Below are 13,089 nucleotides of genomic sequence, written 5' to 3' on the forward strand. Positions count from 1 at the left end.
GTGCCTGGTTGTGATTATCACATTAGATTAATCCCTAATCCTTTTATTGGCGCAGGCTGCTCAACCAAGTACATTAGGGAGTGTTCAGAAATACTTTGGTGGGGGGGCTGGTGAAAAGGGAGGGGGGGCCAAAAAAGTTTTGGATCTTAAAAGAGGGGGGACCAAAAAGTTTTAGGTGGTAGGAAAGGGGGGGGGGGCAAAAAGTTTTCCTCTTCAAAACCTAAAATTTGTGCGCGCTTCGCGCGCATTGAGACCCTCTATATCACTTTTAAAATGGGCAAGTTTTGGTTCAATATCAAAGCCTTCATCAAACGCAATTTACAGCTTATAAAGTTTTTAAAAAATTGCTACCTAAACATACCCTATTTTTTTATGTTACGCCAATCAAACATTTTTTAGGCCTAAATTAGATTGCAAGTGTACACGTAAGTAATGTTACTACTAGGCCTAAAACATGCACGTAGGCTATTGGATGAACAATTATATTAGATTGCACTTGCATATTGTTTAAAGACATATAGATAGAGCTGCAACTCATAAAATAACACTACCATAGTTGTTTTACGAATAAAATTAACAAATTTCATCCTTTCTACTTGACATGTTGACATAATGAAAGCGAATAAAGGTTCTAAAAATGTTCTAAAGTTGTCCTCTCAGAATAACCCTTAGGTTCTCTAAACAACCAAAAATGGTTCCAAAACCGTCGAAAATGCCCCCAAAATGTGATACAGAACCGTTTTCGGTTCTTAAGGTTTTTTTTCAAATTAAAGAATCTTTTTGAGAGGTTCAAGAGGGAGGGTTTTCCTGAGAGGACAAAAAGATTCTATTTAGAACCTGTATTTTTTTAGAGTGTGGTGTTATGATGGTTATTATGTTATAGGATCCGGGAATGGACACCAAAATATCGTATTGTCTTGGAGCTCGGGCCTTAATTTCGTTACACTAAAATAAATGCTATAAACTGAATTCCATAGATAACGAAATGGTTCTTGTGGTAACGGTATGGTAACACTAAATTGTACCATCATTATACTTTCGTATTATTTGAACGTTGTTATGTTCCAATCAGCTATAGCCTCTTATTTTATTGCTAACATAAGCCACCGTGACCGGCTAAGTGTCATTGAATTAACGTGTTCTTTTTCTTGGTTTTTGAGGTAATTCTGCGCCATCCTTCCTTCCTTTTTCGTCGTTGATCGTTTTGTCATTATCTGTGTCGTCGTCGTCGTCGTTGTCGTCGTCGTCGTCGTCGTCGTCGTCGTCGTCGTCGTCGTCGGCACCATCCTCTTCATCAAAGGACCATGATCCACATTTCGGGAAGTTAGCAGGGACTGGAGGTAGAATAGACGAATCTCCATCTTGAAAAACCACCGCCATACCATCCTGAAAGAATGCGAAATATGTTAAACATTCTGTCTCATATGAAGACTACCTTTAAACATTCTGTTTCCCCATTTTGCTCCAGCGATTTTTATATGAGAGAAACAAAACGTGTATAATAATACCCATAAGACATAGGGGCCCTACTTCCGATGGTGGTTACCGCGTTTTTGTTCACACCATCTAACGAAACATCTCTCGGCCTGGACGTTAGATTAACCAGTCCGGTCCGACTGCCTGATCAGGAAATACTGCCGAGTCAGGCAACATGCTGCCTGCGCAGGCAACACAGGCTTTGGTAATTCCTCCCGAATTTGACAGAATAAGGACTAAATTGTTCATGGTGATTTTATAAAAGATCGGTGGAAATTTTACGTTGACACACATGAGCTACATGTAAGTTGACAATTTTTCACCGGACGAAAACAAATTCCACCGTGGGGAAAATAATTTAAATAACAAAATAATTTCTAACGGTTTTTAAAAAATTTGATTTAAATATGCAAATTACCTTTATTTTAACTAAAATTGATGAAAAAAATACTACTGATTGTACATCCATTTATAATTGTACCTACTTCTTTACTCTAAACCAAGAAATAACGGTATATTAAAAGATGCTCTATTTGAAATAGAGCATTGCATTGTTAGATACCATGTTGCCTGCGCAGGCAACATACTGCCTGAATCGGCAGTATTTCCTGAGCAGGCAGTCGGACCGGACTGTTAACTGTACTTTTGAAAGCAGTCAAGTTAGCTCAATCTGTATGCACAATGAAATTTACTAATGAGAAAATGTGAGTTTTCTTCTGATACCAAAGTGTTTCGGATATAAAGAGACAATCAGTGATTTGTTATAACGGACCCAGCAAACACAAAACGTTTTCGACATAATTCGCAAAAGGTTATGAAAGTTTGTCAGAAAACGTTTAAATGTCGGGTTATATAAAGGGTATATTAAGAGTATAAAACGTTTTCATAACCTTAAAAACATTTTTGATAATCTACTGCTCAGCAAACAAAAATGTTTTACAGAAAACGTTTAAATGTCGAGTTATATAAAGGGTATAAAACATTTTAATAACATTCCAAAAACATTCTTGAAAACTTGATACAAAACATTCTAAACAGAATGTTATTTTGGGGTTGAAAAAATACTTTACGAAAAATGTTTGCCCAAAATATTTTCAATAACGTTTTAAAAACATTTTCATGACCTTTATATAACCCGACATTTAAATGTTATTAAAAGGTTTTGAAACAAACATTTTAAGAACATTTCTGTGTTTGCTGGGTTCAAACATTTTAACATAATGTTATTTAAGTATTGACACAATATTTGGCAGAAATGTTTGCAAAAATAGTTTACAATAACATTTTTGAAAACATTTAAAAATATTGTTGTAGTGTGTTTTCATAAAAAACGTTTTAAAACGTTATCATGACCTTTATATAACCCGACATTTTAATGTTATTAAAATGTTTTTACCTAAACCAAAAGCCAAAATATAACTTATTTAAAACGTTTTAAAAACGTTTTTGTGTTTGCTGGGAAACTAACAGAAACACTTTTATGTTATGTACAGTATTTGAAATAATATCCTATCCCGATTCGTCTTTAGTCCTGTTGTGTATGACTTATTTTTCAATTAGCGAACATAGGATCAACTCTTTCCAGAGGGCAGCATATCAATTTTTAACGGTGATCAGCGTCGGCCGTAATACACTGCACCGTTTAATTCCGTGTGCCGCCCCTTATATCATACTGCAGTTATGCTGCACAGCAACCATTTGCAGTAGGCCTACCTAAACCTGGTTAACAGGAAATTACTCCAGCAAAATCAATCGATAAAGTCTATAGCCCATCCTCCACATTGAATAGTGGATTGCACTTATGCCCAAATATGGCACTTGTGACTCGCCAATCAATAATCACCCACTTGATATCCCCTGACTCGCTCCACTGATGCTCCGTTATGGACAGATATGGGAGTTGTTTTTGCTGTTATCTGTCATTTACATATCAGGGAGGTACGAACATTTGCAGATGCCTACATGTAAAAGTATACATTATTCTTGATTGACAGCAAGTACAAAAAATATCCGTCAAGTGGTTTAGTTTAAATGCCCTTCGGAAGAGAGCGGTCCATAAGTGAGTGATAGTCACTAAAAGTTGCATTCGATTTACACAGGGAATTTTGTAGGCCATGCCGTGCCCTTCCTTACTAAAACACCAAAATACGAATATTTCCAAACATCTAAATTAGCTAAAAATTTAGGGCATGTTACAAAACTATATTTTTCGGAATTTCAGAGAGTACAAAAAATATTGGCCGGTTATTTTGCACACAGTGACGTTAAATAGGCAATGCCCTATACCTCTAACATACACTGTTTGTAAAGGTCACGCGTCAATGGTGAGAGCACTGTGTATTGTGTATAAAAAAATGAACAGTAACTGCAGTTATGTTTCGCTTACTTATCACGCTGATCACCGTTAAAATTGATATGTTGCCCTCTGGAGCTAAGGCGGTGATCCCTTGTTTGCTAGTTCGTAAATAATTAATGTATAACATGAATTTAATAAAAGACGAGTCCGGATTCGGCTGTCTAAAAATCACAACGAATTACTATACATGTATTAATCATTGAATGGGCCTTCAACTTTGTCAATACTACTGTTTTCCTCGTTTTCAGCCAAATGTTTCATTTCAAAAATACCTCGTGACAATTATTTTAATGACATATCCTTCACTTTTAAGCAATTTATACACAATTCTTAAGTTTTTTACACTTTCGCTGGAATCACTGAATAAGCCTTTAAAGGTAAAATTGTAATATCACTTTCTCACATAAAATCAACATGAATTTGTGAAAATTGTTTAACAAAAAAGACAAACAGAGTAATAATGACTATTGAAATCAATACCAATTACCAAATCTCTAATTTCTTAACCTCCACATTGAATAAAGAATAAGAACCTATAATTAACTTACCGCTAGATGATAACTAACATGACAATGAAGCAACCACCATCCGGGGTTATCGGCAACAAATCGAACAATGGTATAGCCATCGGCAGGGACTATTACAGTGTCTTTTATAACAGCTTCCTCCAATGTTCTTGTAAGGTTACCTTAGGAGAAAGCCAATAAACATGATAAACTAATTTGTCAGAATTAGCGAAAACAGTGCAATTAGCGATGGAAGCTTTTAGTGACCTCAATCGCAATCTTATGATACGTTAATGTGGATAAGAACACATTTGTAAAGTTGAATAGTTGACATTAAAAGTTTGTATCTGCAACAAAACTTGTGCGTGAGTTAATTTCGTGAGTAAAGGGCTGTAAAACTACTTCTAAAGCAGACACAATCGTTGTATACCTCTCTGAAAAATTATGGCAACGCTACTGTACTGGAGTGCCATGGTAACAGCTTTTATTTACAAATAAGGTATCGAAATTTGCAGTAACAAATATGGGTTGCTTTTTGCTATTTTAGTTTGATGCCCAAGACTATCTATATAAGTTATGAAGTTACTTTCTGTGATGAGTTCATGATAATGTAAAACATTTAATATGTTTTGGCACTTAATGATATTGATATTATGATATATATAATTCATTAATCAAATCCAGGTACACACCTTGTTGATCCATTTGAATAATATCCTTTACGGTGATTCCCGGTTCGAATTTCCCCATGCCTACAACCCTGAAGGAATAACCATGTAAATGCATAGGATGATCAACTCCATAAAAGTCTTTAGTTATCAGAACTAACTCCACAACCTGGAAATAAAAATAAGAGTTTGCCTAATTATTGAAAAAAAGAGAGTACGTGATCTGAGGGATCTCGCCAAAAGAGTGAACTTATGATATACCCTTAAAATATTTCAGTTTATTTATAAATTTCAATCGCGGAGTGGACTCACTTGAAAAAAGGAAAATAACCCTGCAAAGAAAAGCTTGTTTCACTCTTTTATACGTTGAGCTCGTACGATATATTCGACATTTCTATATTTTGTTCGCCTTGTGTCCACCTCTCTCAAAGTTCAAACTTAGTATATCTCTCCAAAATGCCAATGCTTTCTCAATTGTTTCGCTCTTTGTTAGAACTAGCCCCGTTCCACAAACCGCGACGCCTCTCGAATAGCGAGCGGAGCAGGCGGCGGATGACATGATCGAGCCGGCAACTTGTGAAAACTATACTCCCGAAACTATAGGCTACTCTGGCATGTCTGGGAAACTGCAAACTTGAAAAGACGCTATGTCTATCTTTTCTAAAGTAGCCATTTTGCATATCAATTTGTAAGCGCTCTTTTTTAAAAGTCATAGTTCATTGAATTTACAACCGTATGACAAAACAGGCGAAAATAGTAAGTGTTTGCACAAGATTTGCAGCTCATTCTAGTGACTCTAGTATATGGACAAGTGTGCTTTTTCATTTAATGACGTAAAATTTGAGAAATATTGTAAGGAACACTTGAGGTTTTGACTTTTAAAACCTACATTTTGGTCAAAAAATGTGCTTGGATAGGTAACTTTCAACAGATTTTCCACATTCGCCTTGCTATAACATTGAATTGTGTTATCTGTTGACCTAGTAACTAAAAGTGGTTTTAGGGGGAAGTATTAGCTTTCGTTTGATATTTAAAAATAAATTCTGATTGGATGAAGGGAACACTTGAGGTTTCGACAAAAACCACCAATCAAAGAGGCCCAGTTTTTTAGCTAGAAACTTCACAGATCCTACATTGCTATGCACTCAACCGTGTAGTGTAATCAAAGACTGTGGTGGAGACATTCGCTGCTTGTTGTTCTCTGCTTGGAAGCTCTTGGGACAAAAATGTGTGTTCAGGTGTATCGAGGTGGAAACTGTGCGCATCATGGTTTATAAGAGAATCGTTTTTGTATAGAAACCTTTCCATATGATTCTTGATATTGTATATTAAAATAAAATAAGAGAAATCGTACCTGGCCTGGTTCAATTTTGATATTTTGAATACAATTGCAATATTCCTCCACACATCTGTCGCCGGTCAAGCTTAGCTCCAGCCTCTCATCGGCGTCACAAAACTCCTTCTTTGGCACATCCTCCAGTTGTGTTAACAACGGTGATGGGGGTGTCTTGAAACTCACGTGGTTTAATTGGCGAATATCACGACCGAATTCAGAAACAGTAGGGTTGGCGTAGTCTTCCGGATCATAAAAGTTCCATCTAGGTTTAACTTGAATTCCTCCTGCCAGATAGTGTCGGACGTCAGGTTCGTCATGCATAAGTTTGTAATCGTCAGGTTCTTTTTTATGACAAATTAAAAAAAATTATATTTGAATATACGTCACAACATCTGACGTCACAACATTATCAATCAGATGCCTGATTAAGTCCGATGTTTTCGGAAGCAACGTAGCAAAGTGAGTTGCAAATTTTAGTTCCAGTATTAGATTTAATTTACCAGAAGTACAATGTATTAGACCCATTGTTCTTCCCCCTTAACGTTAAGTTGCGTATGACTAACATTTTCTTACATGTCAATAGGTTAAAAACTGACAGGAGCACAGTGGTGCACATACAGGTGCACATACAGGGGTCATGAAAACACAACAATGTTCCGATTTGGATAAAAGATACAGCAAATTATTCCTCAGGTCACAAGGAATCGGAAAGTATAAGTTTGACATACATACGACCAATTAGTCTGGAGTTATAGGTTTATATTTGAGTTCAACATGGGTCAAACACAGAAAATTTAGTGGTATTTTTCAAGCTGTATACTTTATTTTGATACACACTTTATTACAATAGATTGGTTAGATAACACACACATATACACCCCACACCCCCTACACCCTCCCCCACCCACAGATCACACCCACACACGAAAAACCATACAAAACACTTACTTAATGATTTCAGATCCACAATCCGCACTCCGGAATCATCATAGAACGCCGGATCAATAGACGATGGATTCAAGAGGAGTCCATCTGCTGCTGTTGAGAACCCTTCTGTTGGATCAATCTCGGGTGCTCCTTCGTATCGAAGTACGGCAAATTCTTCCTTGACAGCAAATGGACAACCGGGATCATCAGTGTACAGACGAAACCAGTAGTTATTAACATCTTGATCTGCTGTTAGTACAAAGTCGTATCTTTCCCCACTTGTTATGCCAATACGGTTGACTTCAACTGGTTTCACGGGTGAACCATCAGTTGCTATGACATTAAGAGAATGCTTTTGGACAGTAACAACCAAATGGCAAATGCTATTACTAACAACTCGAAAGCGATACCTCTCACCCTGTTTAACATGGAATACCTCGCGGGGAGTAAATTTTGTTTCGCCATCTTTCGTAAACTCTCGATACACTCCTTTGCCATTGATAATGAATGAATCTGTGCCTATTGCGAATGGTGGAAAGGCAGCGTATCTGCTTATGGTAGGTTCGTGGAGCCAATCCTGGACGAATACCACGTGCTCTGGTAGATCGTTGTCGTAGAGATTGCTGTGGACATCTCGTTCTGGTGCTTGTTTAACGATGAGAGCGCCAAAGGCACCATCTTGACGTTGGAGACTAGAATGTGAGTGCCACCACTGCGTACCAGCTTGAGAAGCCTGTTTGGAGTAATAACAAATGAACAAACAAAAGAATCAATTAGTCCATGCTCCAAAATACTGAACTTAAAGTTTGGCAACATAAACAAGTTAACTTTGTATTTAGGACTTTGGGCGGCATCAAAACTCGACCGCTGGTTGCAGCTGGTTGATGGCGGTTGAACCGCGTTCCATTGTTTAGAACAATAGAAACCGGCTCTAACCGGACTGAACCGGGCGGAACTGGCAGGCAAAGGCAACCGGCGGTTGAGTTTTGAATCAGTCCCTTAATAGTTTAACGTGACAACTCGTTACTTTATTACTACGCAGTATTAAAGTAGCTTTAAGTTGTGAGTGACATTTTCGATCAGATTCATAACTGAACAGTTTGTTTCGTTTTGACGGTTTACTCTCAGTCAATTTGCTTAAGCGCAAATGGTCCTCAATCAAGTGAGAAAGAAAGAAATCTGAAAATGCCTAACGTACTTTGAATTTGTAGGTGAAACTCGCTTGTGGTGAGATAGGACATTGGGATATCATACTGGAGCCATCCATATAGGGTGTTCCACGTTGATGTATGCCGTGCCAATGGATAGTCGTACCTTCAGAATTTCCGAGCCGATTCCAAACCTTGACTTTGATTTCATCTCCTCGCATACCTAATAAAGATATTGAAAAACATGTTTGTGAATAATAAAGCGAGTGTACATACTAATTTAAGTAATACACGAATCAATATTAATCAAACATTAAGTTTATGGAAATATTTCAGGAAACATTCCTGCATATTAATCGGTACGAAATTTACGCACACAATTATACAGCCGCATGAGTATTAGTTACGCAGGACTTCCGTTAAAAACTTTAAAATTTAGTGTAACACTTTATTTGTTAAATTCGAAACGGTTGCGGACGTTTTGCGCTGATGAGGTACAACATTAGGTATGTTTTCAAATGGTTTGAGTTATTATTATATTGTCAATAAAATTTCTGCAAAAAAAAGTATTATATTGTAATATTTGTTTTCCTCATGGCGAAGACTTAGTCACAACCTTTGGTTGTATGAGATCAAACGGTATCTCACAGGCGCTTTCACATGAAATTCTTTTGATCACTTTTAAGTGATTATTAAAATTATTGAGAGTAGCCTGCCTGGTAAAGCGTTAATACGCTGTCAGGTTAGTTACTGATTTAATGGCGGAACCCTTGTGATTTAATGGCGGAACCCTTTTGTCCTGAACAAAAGGTACCTCTCGATGAATAGCTTGTCGGTAAATCAAATCGACACAAAGGAACAATGCGTTACGTAATCTATTGCGCCTCCACGGATATGATAGCTCCATGGTCTTACCTGTATTTGAGGACCAGGTAATTGTCTATTGATGACAACAATGGGACGAGATATTCCATTTACTGGAATACAACCAGGCCTATCACAATCAGTCCTGTTAAATGGGCAGTCATAACAGGCAGCTGACATTGACTGAAGCCATTCCACGGTAAAGACATAGCGGCATGTCTTGTGTTCAGGAGGCCATGTACAAGAGCGGGAACACTCATGCTCTTCTGCGCTATTGTATACACCTGTATCAAATACAGAAGGGGTAATGGATGATTAATAGAATTGTATTGTCTTGAAACAATTAATCAGATTAGAGAAAACACCTATGTCGATCATGTACTAGCATATGACATATTGACGACGATACAACTTGAGTACTCCAAACTATTGTTTTATCAGGTTAGATGGTTTTGACAGTTAAGGGGGAACTACACCAGTGGGGTAAATTTGTGACTATATTTGCATTTTTCTCAAAAATTAATAACACACCGGTAACAAAATTTATGTATATTATTGGGGCAAGGAATCCAATTACTACACTGAAATTTCAGTGACTCAAGACAAGCGGTTCAGTATATATGATAGGAAATGAGGTACATCCTAGCGGTACCTCTTTTCTTATCATAAATAACAAACCGCCTGCCTTGAGTCACTGAAATTCCAGTGTAATAATTGGATTCCTTGCCCCTATAATATACATAACTTTTGTTACCGCTGTGTTATTAGTTTTTGAGAAAAATGCAAAAATAGACACAAATTTATCCAGGGGTGTAGTACCCCCTTAAGTGTTTTTCTTCCCTTATTATTATGTGAGGTGTTATTGTCACCCCTGTATTTCCAAGGTCAAAATTTATACAGGGGTCAAAATCAAAACTGCCAAATTATTTCTATAGCCCATACCAAAATAAGGATTCGGGATATTCCAAAAGACCTAACATTGTAGGTGTTTTTATGAAACTTCGTGTATATCTTCAATACGAAAGGGTAACATTTTCATATGATGACCGGCTCCCCCCCCCCAGCTACATACACGTTAAGTACATATCATTAGATTATAAAGTTTACTTCGAGGACTGTTAATGTCAAAAATGTCAATTTTTAATAATTTGCCATAAAAAAATCCTATCCTATCCTATCCTACCATATCCTATCCTATACTATCCTATACTTTTCTATCCTATCGTATCCTATCCTACCATATCCCCGGGGTCACTCCCATTGCGGCATGTACACCATCCGCGATAATCAACTTTGAAAAGCACCCTAAACAAGGATTTAACCCTTGGCTAAAACGATACCCTAAACAGGGATTTTATTCCTTGCATCCAATTTCATACCCTAAATTTCATTTCCGCGTATTAGCAATTGCAATTTTGCTACCCCTTTTTTCTAATATTTCATGTTTTTGACACCCTAAACGCGTTACGCGCGTATCGTGCCTACCCACGAAAAACTACCCTTTTTACGCGTTTTCATTATCACGGATGGTGTACAGGCCACAATGGGAGTGACCCCCCGGGACCATATCCTATCTATCCAATCCTACTTTCTAAATCCCAAGATTAAGTTAATCTATTCGACTGCGATGAGGGACAAATCCAAGGTAAGATTAAACATTCTTCTAACATATTAATAATTGAGCTAATCTGAATTAGATTACTTATTTTTTAATCTAATAGGTTGAAATTCAAATCCATTAGATTGGATTTATAATCTTAATTTGGATTAGTCTTGCATTAGTGTCTATTTTAATTCCATGCTAAGATTTCAAAAGTCAATCTTATAGATTTGAATTTTAATCTATAAGATTAAAAAATGAGAATCTAATTCAGATTAGTTCAATTTTAATCTATTAGAATAAGAATTTTTAATCTGAGGTTGGATTTGTCCCTTGTGTAGATTAAGGGTAGACAGGGAATTGTTGGTCGAATCAGCCAAGAAATATCAATTTTAATTATCAATATATTATTGAAAAATAACACTGGGATGTTTTGCAAATTCTACAAATCATATACTTTGAAAACTTGTTTGATTCATTGTTGTGAATGAGTTATGTACGTTTTACAAAAGTGTTGTTGTTTCAGCCCCTTTTACAACGTAACTTTAAGAACCACAGGACCTACAAAAGTATATCTGTGATATTTGAATTCTTCTACGCACTCGCTATGAAATGATCAATGCAAGTTTTGCAAAAGCTCACTACCATTCACAAGATGCTGTAAACTACCAAATCCCAACAGTTTAAAATAGTTGCTAACCTTAACCTTTTAAATTAGAGAGTATCTTAGCTACACCTGTATTAAAAACAAGTAAGATGAGAGAGCTAGTATAAAGTGATATTACTTACCATTTACCCCTGTCATCAGGAGGACCAAACATAACACCAAGAGTAGACGATCCATGTTCCGGGGTGCTCAAAAATATGAGTTGCTAGATGTGTACGCAGAAGTTGAACCACTATTCACTATATGACGATAACATACCATGGAAGAAATCACCCGTCCGTGTATCCGCTATTTATCATGAATTATCCACATTTGCGTAATAAAGCGCACTGAAGGACGGAAAAGGGTACACCCACTTTCGACATTAATTTTACCTACTTTTTAAATTGATTTCAAATCTTTATCTACATATTATTAGAGTATAAAGACATTTAATTAAGCATCAGTGGAGAAAGAATCTTAGAAAAGGTTGTCAGATTAAGTTTAGTCATGGGCCTACAAGCAGCTCCAAGCCTATTGTTCAGTATGTGTACTCATGTGAATAAGCTTGAATTGATTCAAATTTGCCTAAAGCGTAATGAATTGAACTTTCTTTACTTTTTACTTAATGTCAATTTACTATTATGTAAACTACTGGCTCTAGAATATAAACATTACTGATTGATTTAGCCTTATAACTTAATATAAGACTGTTTGTCGTGAATATTTCCATGTTTCAAGGACCATGCCACTTTGTGATAAACAAATACATGGCCCGTTCTCACAGAATGTGGTCAACAGGCAGGTCCGTTTTGCATACTGCATATTTCTAGCGTTTCTAAGTGGCGAGTTATAATATTGCAGAGTTACACAGCTTGCAGCAGAGTGGAGTAGGCCTATATAAATTATGTTAAAGGACCATGCCACCTTGATAAACAAATACATGGGCCGTTCTCACAGAATGTGGTCAACAGGCAGGTCCGTTTTGCATACTGCATATTTCTAGCGTTTCTAAGTGGCGAGTTATAATATTGCAGAGTTACACAGCTTGCAGCAGAGTGGAGTATATAAATTATGTTAAAGGACCATGCCACTTTGATAAACAAATACATGGCCCGTTCTCACAGAATGTGGTCAACAGGCAGGTTCGTTTTGCATACTGCATATTTCTAGAGTTTCTAAGTGGCGAGTTATAATATTGCAGAGTTACATAGCTAGCAGCAGAATGGAGTATATAAATTATGTTAAAGGACCATGCCACTTTGATAAACAAATACATGGCCCGTTCTCACAGAATGTGGTCAACAGGCAGGTTCGTTTTGCATACTGCATATTTCTAGAGTTTCTAAGTGGCGAGTTATAATATTGCAGAGTTACACAGCTTGCAGCAGAGTGGAGTATATAAATTATGTGTGTTGGGTGTGTGGTAGAGTGGAATGTGGTTTTTGGGTGTGATGGGTGTGATGGGTGTAAAGTTGTATGCGGGGTCAAACATGCATTAAAATACGTATAAATAGCACTCGTCTTTGATTTTGGGATTGTTTCTTATGTCACTGTTCCTG

At 36.8% G+C, this 13,089-nt stretch overlaps 1 protein-coding gene across 1 annotated transcript; it reads right to left on the reverse strand.

Moving 5' to 3' along the window:
• Positions 1-316: 316 nt before the first annotated feature.
• LOC140159102 (uncharacterized) lies at positions 317-11,957 on the reverse strand. The gene is given in 9 exon segments (XM_072182451.1): positions 317-1,386; positions 4,381-4,520; positions 5,031-5,175; positions 6,361-6,683; positions 7,291-8,002; positions 8,468-8,631; positions 8,634-8,640; positions 9,333-9,565; positions 11,671-11,957. Coding segments are annotated over 9 exon segments (2,034 nt in total). The 5' UTR covers positions 11,726-11,957; the 3' UTR covers positions 317-1,131.
• Positions 11,958-13,089: the final 1,132 nt, after the last annotated feature.

The sequence above is a fragment of the Amphiura filiformis genome, chromosome 8 (assembly GCF_039555335.1).
Source record: "Amphiura filiformis chromosome 8, Afil_fr2py, whole genome shotgun sequence".
NCBI classification, from domain to species: Eukaryota; Metazoa; Echinodermata; class Ophiuroidea; order Amphilepidida; family Amphiuridae; genus Amphiura; species Amphiura filiformis.